The sequence below is a fragment of the Stegostoma tigrinum genome, chromosome 1 (genome assembly GCF_030684315.1).
Source record: "Stegostoma tigrinum isolate sSteTig4 chromosome 1, sSteTig4.hap1, whole genome shotgun sequence".
Classification (NCBI taxonomy): Eukaryota; Metazoa; Chordata; class Chondrichthyes; order Orectolobiformes; family Stegostomatidae; genus Stegostoma; species Stegostoma tigrinum.
Genome location: NC_081354.1, coordinates 6,332,720 through 6,358,517, shown reverse-complemented (window position 1 = coordinate 6,358,517; position 25,798 = coordinate 6,332,720). Strand labels below are relative to the sequence as shown.

Below are 25,798 nucleotides of genomic sequence, written 5' to 3'. Positions count from 1 at the left end.
CAATCGCACGCTCCTACTGTTTGGGCACCTGGTGCAGAAAGGTGTGAGCAGATGAGAGGACCTCCTCATGGGTCTGCTCTTGGGCTTGGTCAGGCTGGTTGTAAACAGGCCCAGGCAGTGGGCTGCGGAGGGAGTCATCTCTGACTTCCTGCCCCTCTTCTGTAGTTATAGTTGTGCCCGGGTACACTTGGAGAGGGACCATGCAAAGTCCATTAGTGCTCTCAGCGCCTTTAGACCGAGGTGGGCGCTGAAGGGCTAGAGTGCTTTATGATCCCCCCGCCCCCACCCAGCTCCATTTTGAGTGAGCCCGCCTCCCCCTCTCCTTATCTCACCTTCACCTTCTGATGGTTTGCATCACTGTTGTAAATAGATGTAAATATCCAGGTGGCTACACAGGTGCTTTGCTGGTGCCAATTCATAGTTTAAAAGTGAAAGAAAAAGTAATGGTGATTTGGTGATGGGGAAAGAAATGCCCAGTTGCGTGTGATTCCACATAAAGAAAAAGGATAGTCAGCACTGTCCTACCAGACTAATGTTTGCTACCTCATTAGAGAGAGAGGGAGAGAGAGACAGCTGGTGATGATTTAAACTGGGGTCTCCACACCACAGGGGAGGGGAGACATTGAGAAGGAGAATCTTTCATGGTAACCTCAGCCAGTGCAGGAATTGAACCCATGCTGTGAGTGTCACTCTGCACCACGAGCCAGCCATCCAGCCAACTGACTCTCACAAAGCCCCTTAAAGCAGCTGGATGCCCATGGGCAAAATGTTGACGCAAAGACAGTTCTGATCTTCCACCTCATGCTCCCACACTATTTCTTCAAGAAAGCTTCCCAATTAGTTCCATATACTTCCCACACATCCCACAGGCAAATCAAAAATCAACAAGCACTGGCTTTTATATTGTGTTGTGGAGAGAAACACCTAAGTGTAAGGGGCATGAGGTCTGTTTAAAAATGATACACGTGTCACACTGGAGCGAGTATCTGAAGCATTTTACTGTCATCCATTAGACCAGAAAAATCTTTGAAACCTAATTGATCTAAAATGAGCTTCATTTTGACATGGAGGGTAATGAGAACTGCCAATGCAGGAGTCTGAGATAACACAGTGTGGAGTTGGAGGAACACAGCAGGCCAGGCAGCATCAGAAGAGCAGGAAAGCTGATGTTTCAAGTCGGGACCCTTCTTTAGAAATTTCCTGCTCTGTTCTTCCAGCTCTACACTGTGTTATCTTAAGTGAGAAATGAGTTCTGTTCTATTTGAGGTTATAGAATGTCAATGTTGAATTGTGTCAGAGCAGCATCTATAAACCCAAACTATTGTTCTTCCAAATAAGAAGCCTTTTTTTTAACAAACCTGCAAACATTGCATTAGTTAATGTGCATGAGATGAACTGCAGTCAACATGCTGAAGAAAATATGATCCAGAGATCTGTTTGTTAATCTCTGACTGCTTGAATGCATGAGCATGATTGAAGATGTAAACTGGGACTGGCTGTAATAAATCTGCAGGTCTGCAATTTTCTTGTCCCTGTATCTATGCAAACCATGCAAATATTGAAAAACACTAAGTGCAGATAAGGTGGGGGAGGAAGCTTTGTTTTCCAGCCTTAGTGTCCCTGAAAGGATAGGAGATGGTGACGTTTTGTCTGGTTCCTTGGCGAGAAATCTGGTGATGGATGAGAGGCAGTATGGTGGGGGTGGGGAAAGGATAAAGAGGGGAGGAGGCAGGAGAGAAGTAGAGACAGGGAGCATCACTACAAAAAGACCATGCATCTAAAATCAAAGATAATAAATTGTGAGGCTGGATGAACACAGCAGGCCCCCCTTTATCACTGATGCATCTAAAATCTCTTGGTTAAAGCAGCAATGCCTTTAGAAAGCCAACTAAAGAAAACTGACCTGCGTCCTTTCATGATTAATTACAATATAATTCCAGGTTATGAATCTGCCCCTGAATAAGGCTGGTGCGAAAATTTGGATGACATGGCACATAAGTTTTTTTTTCTGGCACCCATGTCTTGGAGACCTTTTCGAAAGAATATCATGCTTGTCAAGCTTTGAACTGTGCTTAAAAGAGAGACATGTTGTCGTAGTTTTCCATCTCACATTCATCAGGACAAATGCTAGAATGCCAAATTTCAAATGACCACAACAGTTGAAACTAAAGGAGAAAGAGGGTGCTGATTGGTTGACAGTATGATTCTGATCAAATGAAATGTTGCCATAGAAACGGAAGGGGAACCATAGTGAAATAAAACAAAGAACTATGGATACTGCAACTGGGAAGCAAAGACAGAAATTGCTGGAGAAACTCAGCAGGTCTGGCAGTGTCTATGGGCGGCATAGTGGCTCGCCGGGCCGGGGACCTGGGTTTAATCCCACCCTTGGGCGACTGTCTGTGTGGAGTTTGCACATTCTCCCCGTGTTTGCGTGGGTTTCCTCCGGCTGCTCCCACAGACTAAAGATGTGCAGCATAAGTGGATTGGCCGTGCTACATTGTCCATAGTGTCAGAGATGTGTAGGTCATGTGGGTTAACCATGGAACATGCAGGGTTACAGGGATGGGTGAGTCTGGGTGGGCTACTCTTCTTGACGGTCAGTGTGGACCTAATGGATTGAATGGCCTACTTCCACGCTGTAGGGATTCAATGATTCTATGAAAGCGGAGTTAGCATTTCGAGCCCGGTGGGATATGTTAGAGGGATATGGAGCAAACACAGGCAAATGGGTCCAGTTCAGTTGAGCAAACCTGGTGAACATGCAGTTGGGCCAAAGGGCCTGTTTCTGTGTCGTGTGACTCTACGACTGTATTTAAAGATTCAAATTACATAGTCATGTGCATTTTTACACAACATTATTTGGTAAAATTGGAGAGATGAAACACACCACTAGAAGCCATTAACTTAATCCCAGATTAATGCAAAAATTTGGTGAGAGTTGAACTGGGCACGCATTTATTTTTCTGTCTGTGTTTGTTTTAGTGCACCCATTGTTGTAGTCCATTGTTTAAGAAATATCTTGGATGTAATGTTGTATTTAATTGTCGGAGGTGTAATATCTGGTGGGCCATTGCATTTCCTCAATGCATTGTAGAGAGTATCTCTTTACATTCAGCAGTGATCTCTCCACCTTGTTATGTCACAGCCTGAGCCATCAAATCACAGCGTGTTTAAAATTGATAGATACTGACATCTTAAACCGTTACAAGGCACGCATTTCAGAAAGAAATAAAGTGCTGGCCATAAATGGTAAATCGTTGATAAACCATGGAAGAGAGACTGCTTTTGAGTGTGTTCGGCCCTGATATGAGACCCAAACCTCCAGGGTCATGTTTCAGTTTCAGCAGATGCTTCAACAGATCAGAAGCAGCTTGCACCATTTGTCTTGCACTGGTGATGGCAGACACGGATCAGTGCACATCTTTTCTTTCTTCCTTGTAAATGCTCGGATATCAAGATTTTCCTCTGCTGAAACTTAAGCCAAATAATTGGCTTTTGATTCCTTTACACAGCCCTCCAGTCAACACAGCCCTGAACAGATTGAGAATTGTCCTGTCAGTATTTTGCCAAGCAGGGCGCGCTGCACATGAAGAGGCTAACAATTTTTTCAGCAGACACTTGTGACAGTAAGAGAATATTCCCCTCAGGGCTGACCTACTCTTCCTTTTTGCACTTCAGCGTGAAGTGGAAATCTAATCACTTTATTTCCAGAGAGATCAATGGGTGTAGGATTCATCTCGTTCATCGTGTTCAGCTTTTCCTTTGCGGTTAGGTGAGGTTGATGGGCGTTGAAGGACAGCACGTAAAACTCATCATGAGCATCAACAAAAATGATGGAGTGGGTGCCTTTTCCTCTGTTGCCTTTGCCTTATGCAGGCTCTGAGCATTGAGGGTGACTTGTTTCTGCGCCCATTCGATGGTGGATGAGTCAAACATTCAGATTCTGTGCCAAGTGGGATGGGTGGTGCTGGAAGGGACGGGTAGATGGGCCTTTTAGTTTGAAGGCTCATGCGCTCCCGTTGATGCTTTGCTCTTACCTCGGCCTGTTCCTGACGAGGTCTCTGGGAAATAACTTCTCCGTTTTGACCAACCACCAGCCCTGTGACTCGGTGCGTTGTTTGATCTCTTCGCCGATACTTTGAGGAAGCTCTTTAAGTACTTCTGCTGTCCTGCTGGCAGTCCTGTGCCATGGGGGAGTTGCGAGTGGAGCAGGGAGCCTGGTGCCAGGCACTTGAAGCAACATGCTTGCCTGGCAGAGCTGTTTTGGGCCATCAATTGTACAGCACTGAGCCTTGGGTCAGGACGGTACAGTTGGACAGACGTTCCCGGTCCTGGGTCTGGAAGATTCCACAAAGGTGATACTGGGGGCATCTGACCAGTACATTTATTTAATGGTGATGCAAATGAGAACTGCAAACTGGCACCAGACTCTCTAACGCTGACTCCCTATCATTGGTTTGTGAACTCTGATTCACACCGTTGCAAAATGTTTCTGTCTCGAAGAGAGTGACTTCCGTAGCACGGAATTTATCCTTGGAGATGGAAGTGATGATGGATCCTGTGACCCTCAAACTTGAAATGTTAACTCTGTTTCTCGCTTCACAGATGCTGCCAGATCTGCTGAGTTTCTCCAGCAATTTTGGACTTTCTTTGTTTCAGAATTCTGCGGTTCTTTGCTTTTTACTCTTGCTTGTAAATGCTCGGATATCAAGATTTTCCTCCGCTGAAACTTAAGCCAAATAATTGGCTTTTGATTCCTTTACACGGCCCTCCAGTCAACACAGTCAACACATCAACAAATGTTTCTGTCTCGAAGAGAGTGACTTCCGTAGCACGGAATTTTCCTGTGTATGCAAAAGTGTTTTCCTCTTCATGGATGTGATACACGAGGCTTTAAGCATTTTGTCAGAGTGGTTTCTTAAGTGTCTGCACCAATGAACACTGTCCTTATTAAGGGTGGCTACAGATACTGAAGCAGTCCATGCCCAAATGCAGCAAGACCTGGACAGCACCCAGGCTTGGCCTGAGAAGCGGCAAGTCATGGTCATCTCCAACAAGAGAGAATCTAACTACTGCCCCTTGACATTAAATGCCTTATTAATGAGATTCTAATGTTACCATTCACCGGAAACTGAACTGGACTTGCCATGTAAACACAGCACCTGCAATAACATAGATAATAAAATGTGAGGCTGGATGAACACAGCAGGCCCAGCAGCATCTCAGGAGCACAAAAGCTGACGTTTCGGTCCTAGACCCTTCATCAGAAGGGTCTAGGCCCGAAACGTCAGCTTTTGTGCTCCTGAGATGCTGCTGGGCCTGCTGTGTTCATCCAGCCTCACATTTTATTATCTTGGATTCTCCAGCATCTGCAGTTCCCATTATCACCTACAATAACATGTCAGGGGCTAGAAATCTGCAGTGAGTCTAACATCAACAAGGTACAAATCAAGAGTGTGATAGTACACTGAGATAACAAGATGTAGAGCGGGGTGAACACAGCAGGCCAAGCAGCATCAGAGGAGCAGGAAGGCTGACTTTTCGGGCCTGGATCCTTCCTCAGCAAATGAAGTTTTCTGAAGAAGGGTCTAGACCCGAAACGTCAGCTTTCCTGCTCCTCTGATGCTGCGTGACCTGCTGTATTCATCCAGCTCTACAGCTTGTTATCTCAGATTGTCCAGCATCTGCAGTTCCTACTATCTCTGTGATAGCATACTCCTCACTTTCCTGTATGAATGCAGCTCCAACAATGCTCCATTCACTTATATTGTTAAAGATTAAAAAGCAAAGAACCGCAGAAATCTGAAACAAACAAAGACCAAAATTGCTGGAGAAACTCAGCAGATCTGGCAGCATCTGTGAAGAGAGAAACTGAGTTAACATTTCGAGTTCGAGGGTCACAGGATCCATCATCACTTCCATCTCCAAGGATAAGGGAAGTAAATCCATGGAACACCACCACCTACAATTTCCGCTCCAAGGCACTCACCATCCTGACTTGGGAATATATCGTCATTCCTTTTCTGTTGCTGGGTCAAAATCCTGTAAGTTGCTCCCTAACAGCATTGTGGGTCTCCCATAGCATATGGACTCCAATGGTGAATGAAGGCAGCTTCTCAAGGGCAACTGGGGACGGGCATTAATGCTGACCTAGCCAATGACGCCATGTCCCATGAATAAATTTGTAAAAACCCACATATAATGACTGCCAGCCAATCTGAGTGTTGGCATGTCAGCAGTGCCACTGGGTCTGCTGGTCTCTGCTGGGAGTAAATCTGCCCCCACAGCTAGGCAGGTAAGGTAAGGACGGAGTAGGGCTGTGAGGCTGCAGTGGGGAGGGGGGACCATTCGTGAAACTGTGAAGTATCTTTGATCATACAGTAACAAACATTGTCAATAGCCAGTTTTTCCCTTGGTCAAAGACTATATAAAAGGGTGAATATGGACCTGACTTCAAAAATTCTCAATGTTTAATTGTTTTCTTTTTTAATGAATTTTTTACTGGACTCAATTTGGAATGTAATTTTAACTTCAGCTCCTCTGTATTCCTTACAAAGGCAATAGTTTGTGCAGGTTGATTGGATGAAATTCCCTTATCTTTTATGTATAATAACAGACTAAAGATAAACAACTGGACTACATCAGTACACAATACAAGATAAATATTTTGGCGGTCATGACCATTTGGTGAAAGCATCTGTGAAAATGAATTTCTAAATATGTAGATTAAGCATGAAGAATAATAAATACTTTGCTTAAAAGGGAATTCTTTGTCAGCTGACCTTAGCTGGGTGAAAGTTCTCTGCGCTCCTCTAATTTTTAACCCCTTATGTATCCTTGATTTCCTTCTGTTTGGTGGCTGTGAGCTCTCGAATTACATAAACTACTCCACTCTCTATTCTTCTCTTTTCCTGCAAGATGTTCTCGAAAATGTATCTCTCTGGTCATCTGCTGTCCTTTCTCCTTTGAGTGTTAGTGCCTTATTTTGTCTGATAAATCCCCTGTGTAATGCCATTAAGAGGCTTTTACAGCTTTAAAATACCTGACAAATCCAAACTTATTTTTCAAAATTATTTTACTTCTTTTACCAATACTTCAAAGGAACAAAGTCTTTCAGACTTGCTAAATGATGGGATTAAGCCTGATTAAATTCAGGTTTGTTTCAGATATGAATAAGTGTGGTGTTCTCACTTTGGTAGAAAGAAAACTGAAAGGCAGAATATTTCTGCAGTGGTGAGAGGTTTGGAGGTAAGGATGTCCAATGGGATTTTGTTTACGAGTCACGAAAAGTTGACATGCAGGTGCAGCAGGTAATAAGTAAGACCAATGATAAATTAGTCTTGACTGCACGGGGATTTGGATACATAAATAATGCCATCATGCTGCAGTTGTGCAATGACTTGCTGACAGCGCATCTGGAATACTGTGTGTAGTTTTGGACTCCTTATCAAAGGAAGGATACGATTACCATAAAGGGAATGCAATGGATGTTCACCAGATTAATCCTTGAGATGGCAGGATTGTTTTATGAAGAGAAATGGAGGAAAACAGGCCTGTATTCTAAGGCTATAAGATATAAGAGCAGAATTAGGCCATTCGGCCCATCAGATCTGCTCCACCATTTGAATCATGGCTGATATGTTTCTCAAATCCATTCTTCTACCTTCTCCCTATAACCTTTGACTCCCTTTCCAATCAAGCACCTATCTATTCCTGTCTTCAAGGTAATCAGTAACTTGACTTCCACAGGCAATGAGTTCCATAGATTAACCACCCTCTGGCCAAAGAAATTCCTCCTCATCTCAGTTCTAAACTGAGGCTGCGCTCTCTGGTGTATCGAGGAAAGAGAGGTGAAATCATTGAAGGTTACAAAATTCCTACAGAGCAAAACATGGTCCATATCAGTGTCTTCCCTGGCTGGTGACTTGAAAACCAGGGAACCTAATCTCAGGATGAGGAGTAGACAATTGAAGACTGGTGATGAAGAATGTCTTCACTCAGAGTGGTGAAACTGTGTGGAATTCTCTACCCTGCAGGCCTGTGCAAGCTCAATCGTTTGGCCATGATCAAGACAAGGATGAATAGATTTCTGGAGATATGAAGGAAGGTGGACATAGTCCAGGAAAGATATGTTGATGAATGTCACACCATGATCTGGCTCAATGCATTGATTGACCTACTCCTGATTTTATATTGCTCTGTTGGAGTGCCATAATGTAGTCTGAAGTCAAATTGAATTGAAACAAAAACTAGGCAGGGGCATGACATCTATTTCAACATTTCTGAGAGTCCGAGCCCAATTATCAACCCATCAGCACTCTCTTCTCATGTTGTTCCCTTTAAGATTGGATATTCTTGTAATTTTGTCCTGATGAGTGCAAGATGGGAAGTTTTGACAGCATGTCTCTGTCTCTCTCCATAACACAGGTGGTTTTATATTGATTCACTCTTTTTGTGTTTTCACACAGATTTTGTGGATGGAAGCACTTATCACATAACCCTCCTGATCTCTGTTACTGTTTGTAGCATCATCCTGGCTTTACTCATCATTTTCTGCTACTTCAGGTCAGTCCCATGTTCATATAGGCGTTCGATTATAAAAATTTAGTTCAGAAAATGTATTCTCTCTCTGTCTTTGGTCAGAATTGTTCTGTCACTCTGCTTCCTGTTGCCCTGCCTCACTCCCAGTTCATTCCACATCCTATTCATCCCTATTTGACCCCTCACTCCTTCTCCGCCTGCTCACCATGCTGCTTCCCCAGTCACGTGATTGAGGGAACAGTAACCATTCTACAGCACCATCCCCACCCCTCCCGTACCCCCCCCGCCACACTCTGTCACTCTGCCCCAACCCCGCGCACATTCCCAACACTTTGCCAACATTCGCAATGCACCTCCCCCTTCCCCCTACTCCCCCCCCCAACATCTCACCTCAGCAGGTGGTCACTTGATATTTAGTCAGTCCCCCACTGGAGAGACACTCTCCACCCTATTTCCCCCACCTCCGCCCATCACTGTCACTCCCGTTCACTTGTTAGTTCATTTGTTTCCTCTTGTAACATTGCCTACTGAGGGGCTGGTTAGCTCAGTTGGTTGGACAGCTGGTTTGTGAAGCAGAGGGATACCAACAGTGTGGGTTCAGCTTCTATCCCAGCCAAACCACCCTCCTTCTCAACCTCTTTCCCCTCCCACATCTGGTGACCCTTAAGTTAAACAGTCACTGGTCATCTCTTTTGAGTGGGACTATAGTAGCTTTGTCCGAGCAAATGCAACATTGTGTGAAATTACTGTGATTCCAGTTGTTCTCCTAAGGAGGTCATTTGCGTTCAATCTGAGCCACCCCCACCCTGGGAACCTCTTGTTTAACAAGGTGTTCAAAGGGCCACTGAGTAACCATGAAACCTCAGGAAGGAGTTAACCAGACACCACGGCTGTTTATCATTGGCCTTTCTGTCTTCACATCTGAAAAACGTCAGACATTAATCTGCAAGGAAATATTCACCCCTGGGAAGATTAATCACCTGGTTTGAAGTTAATCATCAAAGGCAAAGTGGTGTCTTTCACTATAATGGGGTCAATGTGTTCTCAAAACGCAATGAAGGCAGGAGCTTTGATAAAACATAATAATGTAGGTCCAGAGGACAGTAAACCAATGAGTGTTTCTTTAACAGCTGCTTGCTATCGCACACATTTTAATGTTGCTTTGCTCCCTTTTAAGGTACAAAAGACAAGAGGAGAGACCGCGGTACAACATGGGCATTGAGCAAGACGAAACGTTCATCCCACCTGGAGAATCCCTCAAGGACCTGATTGAACAGTCACAGAGCTCAGGCAGTGGCTCAGGGCTCCCTCTCCTGGTGAGCAGCATGCACTTCAGGACTCGCAGCCCTCCTCATCCATGCAAATTCATGGAAGTGCCTCAGGACTCCTTTTCAGCGCCAGTGCATTTCCTTCCTCTGATAAATCCTCTGCAATTCATAAAGTGACCACTGTTGGCTTTGACAATTGTGCACAGTAACAGCCCATGCCCTGAAGGAGGGCTGTGCTGTCAGAGGTCACCTCGTGGAGGAGACATTAAACTGATGCCCCTTTTCCTGGATGTAAGAGAATCCGTGTTATGAAGAAAAGCAGGGGCTTTCTCCCTGAGACCTCCCCCACCCCCCTCACCAACCCCGCAACAACCCCCTTTCGAACTGTAAACAGAAACAATCTGTTCATGATCACATTGGCTGTTTGTTGGAGCTTGCTGTGCACAACTTGGCTTCTGCATTTCTCTTCATCTCAGCCTGCACTCTAGGGCAGCACAGTGGCTCAGTGGCCTCACAGCGCCAGGGACCTGGGTTCGGTTCCACCCTCGGCAACTGTCTATGTGGAGTTTGAATATTCTCCCTGTGTCTGCTTGGATTTCCTCCCACAGTCCACGGATGTGCAGGTTAGGGTGGATTGATCATGGTGAAAGTAGGGTTATGGGGATGGTCTGGGTGAGACGCCCTTCAGTGACCTCTCTCCACACTGGAGGGCTTCTACGATTCTTCAATGGATACTTCTTGGTTTTTAAACAATGACCTCTGACACCCGTAAGAGGAAATATCCTCTCCTCTTCCAGCCTGTCAAATCTCTCAGAAATTTATATGCGTAGCATCTAAACTCCAATTGATACAGGCCTAACCTGCCCAAACTCTCCTCAAAAGGCAAGCCACCTTTTCAGGCTATTAGGCTGCTAAACCTTCTCTGAGCTGCTGCTAATGCATTAACACCAGGCTATGAAAAAGGAGACCTCACAGTATTGTAGATGTGCTCCCACCAGTGCCCTGTGCATAGGGATATGGCTCGATAAGTATTTTTGATTTGAGTTTGAGGTGTGCCTGATGTTTGTGCTTTCAGGTGCAGAGGACGATAGCTAAGCAGATTCAGATGGTGAAGCAGATTGGGAAGGGGCGTTACGGTGAAGTCTGGATGGGAAGATGGCGTGGTGAGAAGGTTGCGGTGAAAGTCTTCTTCACCATGGAGGAGGCCAGCTGGTTCAGGGAGACAGAAATCTATCAGACTGTGCTAATGAGACATGAGAACATCCTTGGTGAGTCAACGCAAACTGACGTTCAGCGAAGGCTAACAGTAACTTATAAACGTCCCTCCTGCACACAGGCTCTGAGCTCTGCATGCTGGGTAATTGGCCAGAGGCTAAGTTGTCATCAGTGGTAACAACAGCAGTCTGCATTTATGTAGCACCTCTGAGGGGGTAAAATTTCCTGATGAACTTCACAAAACTGTTCTCAAACAGAGCATGAAACTTCAGAGGAAAAGGATGTAAGAAATAGGAGCAGGATCCAGCCCCCTTGAGCCAGCTTCACTATTCAATACAATCATAGCTGATCAAATCCTGGCATCACGTCATGGCTAATACCATATAATGTGCCGCTAGTTCAAGATTCCGACTAACTCAGCCGTGAATGTATTCAGTGTTTCAGCCCTCCACTACAGGCTGTCGTCGAGAATTCCACTCTCTGGCTCTTGACTCTATGGGGGAATATGTTCACCATTTATTCTGAAACAGTGCACTCACCTTCTGGATTTCACTGCAGAGCAGCAGCTGCTCTGCTAAGTCCCCTCAGAATCAATTTGGCTCTCATTCTTCTAAACTACAATGGGAGTCTGCCTAATCTGTTCTACCTTGCCAGGAGGCAATTGAGTGAACGTTCTCTGGACTGAGTTGAGTGCCATTCATTTCAATTCAAGTCAATTCAATTAAGTCACGTAAGGAGATAACATTTTGCCAAGTTGCTGGGACAGCTCAGGAGGTCTGGCAGCATCTGTGGGGGAGAAAATAAATCAGAGTTAATGTGACCCTGCCTCAGAACCGCAGCACCCAAACCGCTAACTCTGATTTTTTTTCTTCACAGATGCTGCCAGACCTGCTGAGCTTTTCCAGCAACTTCTGTTCTTAGCCCTGATTTACAGCGTCCGCAGTTCTTTCAGTTTTTATTTAATATTTGGCCTAAGACGTTTTTAGGAGTAAGGATCTTAAAGGGAGGCGAGAGTTTCCGGGAAAGGACTCAGGATTTAGGGCCTTGGCTGCCGAAGGCACAGTGCTAGAAGAACAGCAATTAAAATTGGGGATGCTCCTGAAGTCAAAATGGGAGCCACACAGGCATCTCGGAGCATTGTGTAGCTGGAAGGGATGGTCAGAGGTGCCCAGAAAAGCTGGCCTCTGACCTCAATCAACTAAAATCATCAACTGGACGCTAAAGTGGGAGCGCAATCGTCAGTGGGGCTGTTGGCAAGAGGGTAGAGCGGAGGGTAGTGGTGGGGTAGGATTGTGCACATAGAGCAGACTCAATTCTGTCAAGACTTCCTCTACCCATTGGATTTTGCAGTTGGCCACTTTCTGATGGGACAATGTAGGATGTTGGACATCTGTTCCCAAGAACCTTGACTGAGATGTGATGACACTGAGGCCTCACAAAAAGTCCAAACACTCTGCAGAAAGGTTTTGGTGATGGCAAAGTAGAATTTATCTTACACAATCGCTGTCTACTTAAGTACAACGGATTGGCTTGCATGACCACTTCAGAGTGCTGTTTAGGAGCCAACCACATTGCTGTGGGTCTAGAGTTGTGGGTAGGCCAGACCAAGCGAGGATGGCAGATTTCCCTCTGAGAGAACATGAATGAACCAGATGTTTCTTTACGACAAATGAGTGTTAGTTGTCTTGCTGACTCTTTTTTCTGAATTTATTTCATCTGTTGAATTTAAATTCCCCATGACAGGACCTAAGCCAACAAAAAATCTCTAGACCATTAGCTGTGACCCTTGGGCTGTTAGTCCAGTACCAGGTCCATCTGTATCATAGGTAGAAACTGGCAGGAAGGTCAGAAACCAGTGGACACAGATTTAAGAAAATTGCCAAAAGCTTCAAAAGGTAAAAGGTGAGAATTTTCTTGAAGTGGCAAGTGTCTGTGATCTGGCACACACTGTCTATAAGGCTTGAAAATGCTTGCATAATAATAAACAAAGGAGAATTTGAAGGAAAGTACGTGCAGGACAATAGGCAATGTGACTACCTGGTTGTTCTTTCAAAGTAGTGTGATGGCTTCCTTCAGGGCTATAATTTTACTGTAACCTGCCATGCTAAAAGAAGGCATCAGCAAAATTTACAGTGCAGAAGAAATCCTTTCATCCAATTATCTGTGTGCTGTCTCTGGTGGAACAACTTCAAACAAATCCCATTTCTTGCTTTTTCCCTGATTTTCTTCCCCCACCCCACCCCACCCCAGATCTTCCAGTTGACTGATTTGGTCCCTTTATCAATACAGTTTAACTGATGACTTCTGATGCCTCTGATTCCCTAGAAAAATGTGGCCTTCTGCCCTTTGTTTTTGACCCTCCCCTGCCAAACTTCATTTCACCCAACTCCAATATTTCAAGAACTATAGAACCTAAGCGTTCAATTATTATTATTGTTAAAATATCCCTCAGACTTTTCCTCTTGGATTTGCTCACAGTTTGTGTCCAGGAGATTAATCTTTGATCCCCGGATGATCCTGGAGAATTTAACAATCTTGCGTTAACCACTCCTCTGGACTACATTCCAATCTGAGGGCAGTCTGACAACCTTCTCAGGAATGTCTAGCTTTCTTCGTTTGTATTTACAGTAAGAGGCATTGTTCTGAAATATTTACTTTGGTGTAGATTGGAAACCCTAACCTCCGTTAGCATTATGATCATCAGATGTGTCCTTTAGAGGTGGCATACAACCCTGTTACATTTTAACTCTGAATGTTTGTCAGCTTTTTTTAACATTCATTCATGGGGCGTGGGCATCTCTGGCCAGCATTCACTTTTTAGCTCGCCTTGCGGAGGTGCTAGTGAGCTGCCTTCACAGAATCCCCGCAGGGCAGAAAGAGGCCATTTGGGCCATCAAGTCTGTACTGACCCTCTGAAGGGCATTTCAAGCTGACCTAACACCCCAATCCCATCCCTGTAATGGGTTTTTCACCATGGCTAACCCAACCACCCTGCACATCCCTAGACATCACAGGGCAATTTTAGCGCGTCCACCTTCTTGAAACACTGCAGTTCACATGCTATGGGTAGAACACAACGCCTTGATGGAGGGAGTTCCAGGACTGTGACCTAGTGAGACTGAAGGATCTTCAGTAAATTAGTTATCAATAATTGACAAATTTCTATTAAAGTGCTGGGTTAAGTAAGGTGATAGTGCAGATATCCTCTATTTAGGTGAAAAAGTTGCAATTTTACCATCATATACATCCAATAGTAGCATGCTATTACAGGAAGGTGGTGGTATGTTGATAACATCGCTAAGTCTAATACTTCAAATGTTAGCCTGGGCTATAGGTTCAAATCCCACCATGGTAGTTAGTGGAATTATATTGAATGAATAAATTATATTAAAATGTAAATCTTATCTCTGCAATAGTAACTTTTGGCAACAATGATCAATTGTACAACCCAGTTGGTGCTGTAATTTCCTTTAGGGAATGAAATGGGCCATTCTTATCCAGTCTAGCCTACATGTGACTCTCGATGCACAGCAATGAGATTGAGCCTTTCTAATATAACCATAATGAGTTACTGAATGTAGAAGTTATTAGGGATGTGTAACTTATGCAAGCCTTGCCACAAACCCGTGAAAGATTTTGAAGAACACATCAATATGGTATAATTACCCAAGATGCCATATCTCCCCAGGGTGATATCTAACTCCTTTGTCTCTTCCTGCTATCTTTGTCTATTTTAAGTGGGTAGAGAGGTTTAAATGCGTTGGACAAAGTCTGGCCTCAGTGAATCAGTCTATCAAATTCACACAGATTGCTCCCGCGCTTCAAGTTGACTTTCAGAATGTATGAAATCTAATCTGCGTTGTTGATTTTCCACAATACCCCTGGAGTATATTGGCTTTGTTTTAGGTGCCTCTCATTCATGTGACCTTGCAGCTCTGATCACTGAGTTCAAACCCAGTGGGACCTCACTTGATCTTCAGCTAAACCTTAACCATTGTGGAAATAGTCTGACTGTCACAAGCTGAATTGTCTGTGTCTCCCATCATGTTACATACTGTAATTGTGACATGAACCAAGAAGCAAACACTGACCTCCCCCCACCCTTTTCGTATTTCACGTCCCTCATTACTCCATAGCATGGAGGCACACTGGAATGCTGCCATGCGGTAAAGAAACAGTCTATAGAAGTTTAGTACAATGTGTTACAAGTGACAGAGTTACTCAGAGAGCTACTGATAGCATCGATTTGAAACGGGAGGTTCTTAAAACTTAAAAAAAACTTAAATCTTAAAATTATGAAGGAGTTTGATGGTGTTGATGCAGTGGAGATGTTTCCACTTGCAGAGAAGACCAAAGTGAGGTGTTACAAATGTAAGATAACACCGTGCCTCACTAATGTTTGTCCACTGTGACCCCATTTTTGAGGCACAAAAGCTGCTGGGCACTCCCTCCATCCCTCATTGAGAGCATGGTGTTGGTGGGGGGCATGGGGGAAGGACTGAGAGAGGAGGATACTGGGGGCGGGCGCAGTGGTGGTGGAGAAATGGATGAAAACAGTCGGGGTGTCAATGGGAAAGCACGGGGACCTGTTAGAGCACAGCTAATGTAACTCAGTCAGGGTTCTATGGCAGCACTTACTGCCTCAGAGCTCATGACACCCTACATTACTGTGACACAAAACTTGGAAGAACTATAAACAGTGAGAAGGACAGAACTTCAAAGGACATTGACAAGTTGTTGAAGTGGGCAGATAGGTGGCAGATCATGTTCGAGGCAGAGAAAAGTGAAGTGATACATAAAGAGACAGTGTATAATAAAGGGGACTATTCTAAAAGGCATTCAGGAGCAGAGAGACATGGGTGTACGTACATACGATTAGATTTAGGTTTTATTGTCATGTGTACTCGAGGACAGGGGTTCAGTGAAAAGTGTGCAAATGTTGCCATCCACAGCATCATTCTAGATACAAAGGTACCTAGGAACAAAATCTTAGGTACAAATTTGAAAAATAAAGAAATAAGTTAAACATTCAACATTAAGTCATTACAGAGAGAGATGCAGACAAAATATACAGTGTTCTAGGCTTCCTTAATAGGGATATAGAGTACATGAGCAGGGAGATGTTGATGAATCTTTAAAGGACACTGGCAGAGTATGATTCTGAGATAGGTAGGACATGAATGTAGTAGAGATATTGCCGAAGAGTTTGGTGTGAATGGTTCCAGGGATGAGACATTCAGTTATGAGGAAAGGTTGGAGAAACTGGGACTGTTCTCCTTGGACAGGAGAAGGCTGAGGGGAGATTGATAGAAGTTTTCAAAATCATGAGGGGTCTGGACACAGTGGAAACAGGAAAGCTGTTCCTGCTTGTAAATGGATGGAGAACCAGAGGGCACGGTTGTAAACTGCTTTGCAAAAGAAACAGTTCAGAGGCTGAGAAAAATCTTTTTCACACAGCATGTAGTGAGGGTGTGGAATGTAGTGCCTGGAAATGTGCAGGAGGCAGGTTCAATGGAACATTGTCTCATTTTAGGTAATATGGAGAGATATGTTGAAAAGGCAGGAAAATGGCCTTACATCAAAAGTCTCAGCAATCTAGTGTAGACGAAGCCTCCTGCACCCTACCAAATCTCTGAACCAGCTCGTTGACCTGCTTGAGGTGTGGACTCCCACTTTGGGAAGGCCTGAGTTAATAAGTTAATTCACGAGGGATTCTTTATATCCAGGCTGGTGAGAATGTGGCTGCAGTTCAGAACCGGCTTCCTCCCATTCTGTCAGAAACTTCCTGTCACCCTGTCAGAAAATCCCTCTATTGTTTACTCACTCAAATGTATATCTAATCTACTCATAAATACATCTTTGCTATTTACCTTAAGAACACTCCGCAATAGCATATTCCGCATGCTTACCATAGTTTGACTGGAGATTTTTCTCCTAAATTCCCTGTTGGATTTATTATAGACAATCGACAATAGACAATAGGTGCAAGAGTAGGCCATTCGGCTCTTCGAGCCAGCACCACCATTCATTATTATGGCTGATCATCCACAATCAGTATCCTGTTCCTGCCTTATCCCCATAACCCTTGATTCCACTATCTTTAAGGGCTCTATATCTTTTTCTCTATTAAATGGAGTTTGATGCTTACTGCCGTTAGTTTTGAACTCCCTATCACCTTATGTACAATTTCACGATATAGTAAACCTCTCTTATATCTCCCTGCACTTTTCTATGCACTTAGAAGAACCATACTAACAACTGTCATTTCCCTTATAGATGCAGTCCAGACTTATATGCCATTCAAAAAGTAGACATTTTGCTGAATTTATTTCTCTTGCCCTTGTCAGGAGAAATACAAGAATGAAAAATTCCGTGATTATATCTCATTTGCTGAACAATCCTGATTGTGCTAATAGTTACACTAATTTCAGGGAAAAAAGCTTGTAGCATGGCTGACTTCCTCCTGCCGCAAGTGATGTATACATATATATAGGGACCTGTTCGCTGCAAACAACAAAAACAATATCAACTTTGTCCCTATTTTGTATATACCTGATGAGCCTCGAAGAATACCCTGTTGCTCTCTCTGTGGAAATGTCTTGGTCAATCTGAATTGACATGACAACCAATCAGCACCTTTTACTCCCGTAATATAAGCTGTGCCGGTCATTTGAAATTTGGTCTTTGACCTTTAGTGCAAGATGAAAAACTTGCAGTCACATACTTTGGAGACTTTTAAGTGACTCTTGGATAGGCACATGGAGGATAGTAAAATGTAGGGTATGCAGGGTAGTTTGATCCTAGTAGCATAATAGGTCGGCACAACATCGTGGGCTGAAGGGTCTGAACTCTGCTGTACTGTTCTGAGCAGTGACACATTTTTTATTCTTTCATGAAATGAGTGCATCACTGGCCAGGCCTTAATTGTTCAGGGTCAACCACATTGCTGTGGGTCTGGGAGTCACATGTGGGCCAGACCAGTTAAGGATGGCAGTTTCCTTCCCAAAAAGACATTAATGAACCAGATGGGTTTTTTCCCAACAATTGTCAATGAATTCATGGTTGTCGTTAGACTCTGTATTCCAGATTATTTTAAAAAAGAAGTATGAATTCCGATTCCACTATCTGTCATGGGAGGATTTGAACCTGGGTCCCCAGAACATTAGCTGGGCCTCTGGATTAGCAGTCCAGTAATAATGCCACTAAGCCAAAACCTTCAGGCCTTATACCGCGGCATTCCTTCACGATATTCTCCCTGAAATGTTGACGGGATAATTTGCTCAACGCTCAAACAGCGACATTGATTACCATTACAGATTGGCTGTGTCTCTGTCTTTGTTTAGGATTCATTGCTGCTGACATTAAAGGGACAGGGTCATGGACCCAGCTGTATCTGATCACAGACTACCACGAGAATGGATCTCTTTACGATTACTTAAAGTCCACAACCCTTGACACGAAAGCCATGCTGAAGCTGGCATACTCCACCGTCAGCGGGCTCTGTCATTTGCACACGGAGATCTTTGGAACGCAGGGAAAGCCAGCGATCGCCCACCGCGACCTGAAGAGCAAAAACATCTTGGTGAAGAAGAATGGGATGTGCTGTATCGCCGATCTGGGCCTGGCTGTTAAATTCATCAGGTGAGCTACTCACCTTTCAAAGCTAGGATATACACGGTGTGGAGCTGGACGCACACAGCGGGCCAAGTAGCATCAGAGGAGCAGGAAAGCTTGGCGTTTCGGGGCCTAGACCCTTCTACAGAAAAATGGGTCCAGGCCCGAAACAGCAGCCTTCCTGCTCCTCTGGTACTGCTCAGCCCGCTGTGTTCGTCCAGTTGTACACCGTGTTATCTCAGATTCTCCAGCACCTGCAGTTCCTACTGTCTCTGAAACTATTTTAACCTCACCTTTCAAAGCTGCCAACTCTTCCCCGATTTCTGTCAGGTGCTGATTTTGCAACACCTTGTTTCCCCCACCTTTTCCCTACATCGAACTGCACTCACTTTAAAACTATGCCCCCTCGCAATAGCGACCTCCAGCCTAGGAAAATGTAAACAGCCAAATGAAACCAGTACTTATAGTAATCTTTTCTCTTGGGGCTATACTCAAGACACATGAGGATCCTCTTCTGCTCCTGCTTTAGTTGTCTTGACATCATTAATTTCTGTATTCCACCAGTAGTTATAAGATTAACACTTGTTAAACCTGTGATCCACAGAAATGGTGGTCATCATAACAAGAAACTTAGATATAATCTGTCTGAAACTGCTGGATGATTTTAATTGATGGGGCTCTGACTATTTCCCTTTGGCAACTGGTTCCGTTGCGGACATATTCTAGGGAAACAAGAGTTAATAGCCTGCCCCACTGAGTAGCACGGCCACCCAGACAAGGAGTGCTTTGTGTTCCAGCCTCAGAAATTTCTGCTGGGAATGTAAATCAGGTAGGACACTCAAATCAGACGACACAGAAGACAGACTTAACCTAAAGCCCCTGCACCAGGGACCAAGAACATGGCACAGTGACATCAGAAGGGAGGACCACCTCTCTTTCTGTTAATCTCTCGTAGTCACATCTTTAATTTGGGGGGGGGGGGGTGCGTGTTCTGTGTGTGTGTGTGTGTGTGTGTGTGTGTGTGTGTGTGTGTGTGTGTGTGTGTGTGTGTGTGTGTGTGTGTGTGTGTGTGTGTGTGTGACATTCTCTCTCTCTTTGCCTCTCTCACTCTTTCAGGGCAGCACAGTGGCCCAGTGGTTAGCACTGCTGCCTCACAGTTCCAGGGACCTGGGTTTAACTCCTGCATCAGGGTGACTGTCTGTGTAGAATTTGCCCATTCTCCCCGTGTCTGTGTGGGCTTCCCCCCACAGTCCAAAGATGTGCAGGTTAGGTGGATTGGCTGTGCTGAATTGCCCGTAGTGTAGGCTGGTTGGCTTGGCCGTGGGAAATGCAGGGGTGGGGTAGGAGGGTGAGTCCGAGTGGGATGCTGTTTGGAGTGTGTCGGTGTGGACCTGTTGGGCTGAATGGCCTGTTCCCACACTGTAGGGATTTGATGATGATGATTCTCTATGTATTTTCCCCCTGTCTGTCTGTGTCTCTCTATCTGTGTCTGCCTGCCTTTCTCTTTCTGTCACTATCCCTCAGCTTATCCCTTTGCATCTCTCTCTCTCTCTCTCTCTCTCTGTCTCTCTCACCCTCCTGCTCTGTCTGTTATTGGGCGTGGCCTCCTTTCAGACTCTCCCTATTGTATGGAAGGTACACCAGGCCATTCAGCTCAACAGGGCTGTGCTGCTTCCCCCAACACTCAAGTATGTCTGAAAACAGTGCAGAATCATGGGAGACTATATTGAGCCCATTGAGCCTGGGCTTACACTTTTAAAGTGCAGTCCTGTGTTCCCACTGTCTCCTGCTGTTTCCACACAACTCAGCGTCCAGTTATTTACCCAATTCCCTTTTGAAGTCTCTAATTGGATCTCTTCCTTGAGCCCCACCAGTTAGAGCATTTCAGACCTTAACTGCTGCCTGTGAAGCGATATTTAATCTTGCTCGGCCATTCCATTCAGCCCTTTACTTCTGTTGCCTCTGACTTGTTTCCAAACTGATAGGGGAGTGATAACAACTTTCCTGAGCCACGGACTTGCAGTGTGACTCCAGGTCAGTCTGTGCTCACTCCCCACTTGTCATCGTCCCGGTGATACAACGCACACATATCTCCACTTGTCTCGTTACTCTGCACTGGGATTGCTCAGGCGTTCTCCCCAGTACATCGACTCAAAAGAGAGACTTTTAGAAACAAGTTTTCTCTAAGGAATGTCCCCAGAAATGAGCCGAAGAAAGTGACTCTCTTCCTTCCACCTCTACAGTGACACCAATGAAGTGGATATACCGCTCAACACCAGGGTAGGCACTAAACGTTACATGGCACCGGAAGTGTTGGATGAAAGTCTCAATCGTAACCATTTCCAATCATACATCATGGCAGATATGTACAGCTTTGGCCTGATCCTCTGGGAAATAGCTCGCCGTTGCGTTTCTGTAGGTAAGTCTGCCCGGTGCCTCTTCTCCTGCTTGTATTGTTGTGATCTGCATTTGTTGCCGGTAAGGGGGAGCGAGAAATCAAACTTGACCGATCTTCTCCCTAATGATGAAATTACCAACAAGAGTTCAGAGGAGGTTTACCAGGATGCTGCCTGGACTGGAGGGCTTATCTTATGAAGAGAGGTTGACTGAGCTCGGTCTCTTTTCATTGGAGAAAAGGAGGAGGAGAGGGGACCTAATTGAGGTATACAAGATAATGAGAGGCATAGATAGAGTTGATAGCCAGAGACTATTTCCCAGGGCAGAAATGGCTAGCACGAGGGGTCATAGTTTTAAGCTGGTTGGTGGAAAGTATAGAGGGGATGTCAGAGGCGGGTTCTTTACGCAGAGAGTTGTGAGAGCATGGAATGCGTTGCCAGCAGCAGTTGTGGAAGCAAGGTCATTGGGGTCATTTAAGAGACTGCTGGACATGTATATGGTCACAGAAATTTGAGGGTGCATACATGAGGATCAATGGTCGGCACAACATTGTGGGCTGAAGGGCCTGTTCTGTGCTGTACTGTTCTATGTTCTATGTATCACTCTTTGTAACTTGTGCCTTAACGCAAATCAGTATCAACACAAAGTAAGCATGAGTTTACCGACAAATGATACTTCAACTGAGTTTCACCGTAAATAGTCAATACAACAAAGATCCGTTTCACAAACGCCAAGCGCATGTCTCATTCCCCGTAAACACGTGACCCGATGTGCCACTCCACAGCTCTGTAACATGTTCTCTGTATGTAGCTACTCTCACTTTTTCACTCGATCACTTGATCCTTGAGTCGTGTCCATCAACAGTTTTATTCTACCGATACCCTGGCTCAGTGGTTAGCACTCCTGCCTCATGGTGCCAGGAACCCACATTCAATTCCACCCTCAGGCGACTGTCTTTGTGGAGTTTGCACATTCTGCCTGTGTCTGCGTGGGTTTCCTCCGGGTGCTCCGGTTTCCTGCCACAGTCCAAAGATGTGCAGGGTAGGGTGGGTTGGCCGTGCTAAATTGCCCCATAGTGTGCAGGTTTGTTGGATTAGCCATGGGCAATACAGAGCTAGGGCAGGGGGTGTGTCTAGGTGGGTTGCTGTTAGGAAGATCACCTGTGGTTTGCTTCTATCACTCAGTGATTCTATACCTGAGACCTCTGGAGACAGCTGTCACCTGAATAGCACATACCCGTAGAATCTTTTTAGCTAGGTTGGTCACGATCCTGATGTCATAGAAGCCCCGGAGACTCCTTTACCAACCTTTCAATCAATTCTGTGAAATAATCTTTTTGGATCAGGTAAAACTGAAGCAAAAGCATACATTTGTCAAATACACCATCCCTGTTTGAACTCTGTGGGCAGTGGTCTACACTGTATTACAAACACACAGCTCCTTATAAATATGTGAAGCTGGATGAACACAGCAGGTCAAGCAGCATCTTAGGAGCACAAGAGCTTTTGTGCTCCTGAGATGCTGCTTGGCCTGCTGTGTTCATCCAGCTTCACACGTTGTTATCTTGGATTCTCCAGTATCTGCAGTTCCCATTATCTCCAGCTTTTGTGCTCCTGAGATGCTGCTTGGCCTGCTGTGTTCATCCAGCTTCACACTTTGTTATCTCGGATTCTGCAGCGTCTGCCGTTCCCACTAGCTCTGTCCTTATAGATGTGTCTTCTTTGTCTACCCCTTTGCTGCAGCTGTCCATTGCGTTGCAGCTCTCAGCTTTCTCGAGCCACGTGGCTCTGATCTGAATTTTCTCCCTGAAATCAACTCCACTGACAATGAGTGCAAACGTCTAAAAATCTTTTCCAACCCTTCTGAAAAACAATTACAGATTCTACAGACAACATAAACAAACACAAATGTTCATGACTGAGATACCAAGGTGTAGAGCTGGATGAACACAGCAGACCAAGCAGCATCAGAGGAGCAGGAAGGCTGACGTTTCAGGCCTAGACCCTTCTTCAGAAACCTTCTTCAGACCCTTTTTCCGAAGAAGGGTCTAGGCCCGAAACGACACCCTTCCTGCTCCTCTGATGCTGCTTGGCCTTCTGTGTTCATCCAGCTCTACACCTTGGTATCTCAGATTTTCCAGCATCTGCAGTTCCTACTATCTCTGAAACAGTGTTCATGACTGTATTGCTTCTGGTCAAACATTATTACTGCAAGGGAATGCAGAGCGTTCCCATGGAAATGTTTTGTTCGGAAACAGCAACAACTTTCATCTGCATGGTGACTTTAAAATAGCGAAATTCCCAAGTGCTTCAGAGGAATGAAATCAAACAAAATTTGACACTGTAAAGATACATTAGGACAAAAACTCGGTCAAAGACACAGGTTTTATGGAGTCTCTTAGAGAAGGGAAGAACGAGATTTGGAATGGCAGAGAGATTTAGGGAGGGAAATCCAGAGATTAGGACCTGGCAGGTTTGAAGACATGGCCATCAACATAGGGTGTTTAAAATCAGGTGGAAGTATTTGTAAATGAGGAGTTGTCAATATCAAAAGCTACTTAACAGTAGTATTAAATGGAGTTAACGATATAAATCACTCTTGAGTTAACTGAACAGCTAAACAGGCCTGAGGGTCTCCTCATGTTCCTATGATTATTTAGTTGTTTTAAATCATTTTGTTTGCAATGAATCGTGCAAGCTAATGAAGGGAGTCAGATGAAGGATGGCAGATTTGCCCAAAGATGCCCCATTTGCTTGCTTCTGTATTTGGTTCAGACAGGTTCAGAGAATGAATGAGACTGTATGCATGTGACAGTGTGGAGAGTGTATGTGACACTGTGAGTGTGAGGTGTGTGTGGGTATGTGTTGGAGTTTGAGTCCCACCTTGTGAACTGTCTGAGAGTAAATCCCTGGTGAGTTGAGCCTTGTCCATCAGTTGAGGCTGTAATATTTTACAGCTCACTTTTTCTGATTGCTGAGGAATAGCAGTGCAGAGATCAATAAACAGCATGTTGCTGACTAATTTACAGCTGCTGTAAAGATGTCACCCTGGTTTTTGTTTGAATAGGGTTTTTTTTTCAACATGACCTATGTAAATAATTTCAATATTTGATGCATTTTTTAACGTTTCACCTTCCTCTGCTGGTTGTGATGGTCAGAAACATGGTAACACACCACATATTAGTGTGCTAACAACACCATCAATTACTGGCTATGTTCGACATGATCCCATTATGTCAAAGATAAAGATCATTTGGATCTTTCTGTGGCTCCTTGTCTAATACTCCCTTCCTGGTCACTTCGCTCACCACAAGGCTGTCAAGAGGAGTTCCAGCAGGGGTCAGTGCTGAGCTACTCTTGTTCCTGCTCTGAATAGTTGGTTGGAAACCAAGGTTGACACAACCTTGAGACAGGCCAGAGGTGCTGAGTGATTTATGACATCTGCCACTGAGGGGAGAGCTGGATTGATGGGTCATATTTCAATAGAACACATCCTGCATTATGTGATTTGTCAGTGCTGTGTTGCATTTCCATCGATAGGCATTGTTGAAGAATACCAGCTCCCTTACCATGACCTGGTGCCCAGTGACCCATCCTTTGAGGATATGAGGGAGGTTGTGTGTATCAAGCGGCTGAGACCATCCTTCCCCAATCGATGGACCAGTGACGAGGTAAAATAGACATTTGTTAAAGATGCGTATGGGGTAGGCAGCTGGTGTAACAGAGCAATGGAAGAGTAAGGTGGCAGCATTAATAGTTCTGTGACAAGACTAATAATACAAGAGCAAGATTTCAAATCCCACCCTGGTGCCATTTCACTTGAATTAATTCATTTAATCTGGAATTGAAAGCTCATCACATCAGAAACATCACAGTCACCCATTTCCCATAATAAAAAGCAAAGTACTGTGGATGCTGGAGATCAGAAAGTGCTGGAGGAACTCAGCAGGTCTGGCAGCATCTGCAGATACAGAGAGAGAGAGATACAGAGTCAGCATTTCAATTCCAGGATGACTGTTCTTTGGAAACAACTTCATTGTGTGTTCTCCAGATTACGTTTCAGCAGATTAACATCGGGATTTCTCCGAGTCGATAACTGTAGGTGTGATGGGCTGTCCTTGGAGACCTCACAGAGAGATGCCAGGCCACGTTTACCACCGAGCACCCAGACACCGAGAAACTAGTGGCATGTGTTTTGCCAGTTCCCTTCCCAAATTTCTATTTTGCTAGGTTTTGTAGTTATTTCCACTTATGCGTTTCACACTTGACCAACAAGATCTTCTGTTCCCTCTTTGGTGCTACCTCTAGTACTGATCCCTAACTCTGTCTTTTAAGGCTGTTAAATCTGAATTATTCCTACAGGAATAATTCTGTGAATACCAAGGTTAATTATTATCAGTGCTGACTCCCAATCAGCTTCAATACTTCCACATTGAAAACAGTAACAGGTTTTGTGATCTGATTAATTTATTTTAATGCTACACTGTAACATTCAATCCGTACAGAATAAATAGTGACCATTTTGGTTATTTCAGTTGATATTGTAAGTAGCTGCATTTTATCAGCCGACTTTCCCGCCTGTGTTTGACACACACACACACACACACACACACACACACACACACACACACACACACACACACACACACACACACACACACACACACACACACACACACACACACAACTTTGTCCCTGTAAACTCTGGTCCCATCTACAATCTGAAATCTATGGGATATTCTCAGAAATCCCTTCAAGACC

General features: G+C 44.6%; 1 protein-coding gene across 9 annotated transcripts in view; it reads left to right on the top strand.

The window, feature by feature from the left end:
- The window catches only part of bmpr1ba (bone morphogenetic protein receptor, type IBa), a 466,435-nt gene that overhangs the window by 432,867 nt on the left and 7,770 nt on the right, over positions 1 to 25,798 (top strand). For all 9 annotated transcript variants that reach the window (XM_059649546.1, XM_059649318.1, XM_059649359.1 and 6 more), the window contains 6 exons: positions 8,472 to 8,568; positions 9,722 to 9,860; positions 10,888 to 11,080; positions 18,371 to 18,668; positions 20,885 to 21,060; positions 24,578 to 24,708. In XM_059649546.1, the coding sequence (XP_059505529.1) occupies positions 8,472 to 8,568; positions 9,722 to 9,860; positions 10,888 to 11,080; positions 18,371 to 18,668; positions 20,885 to 21,060; positions 24,578 to 24,708 (1,034 nt within the window). The remainder of the gene's footprint in view (positions 1 to 8,471; positions 8,569 to 9,721; positions 9,861 to 10,887; positions 11,081 to 18,370; positions 18,669 to 20,884; positions 21,061 to 24,577; positions 24,709 to 25,798) is intronic.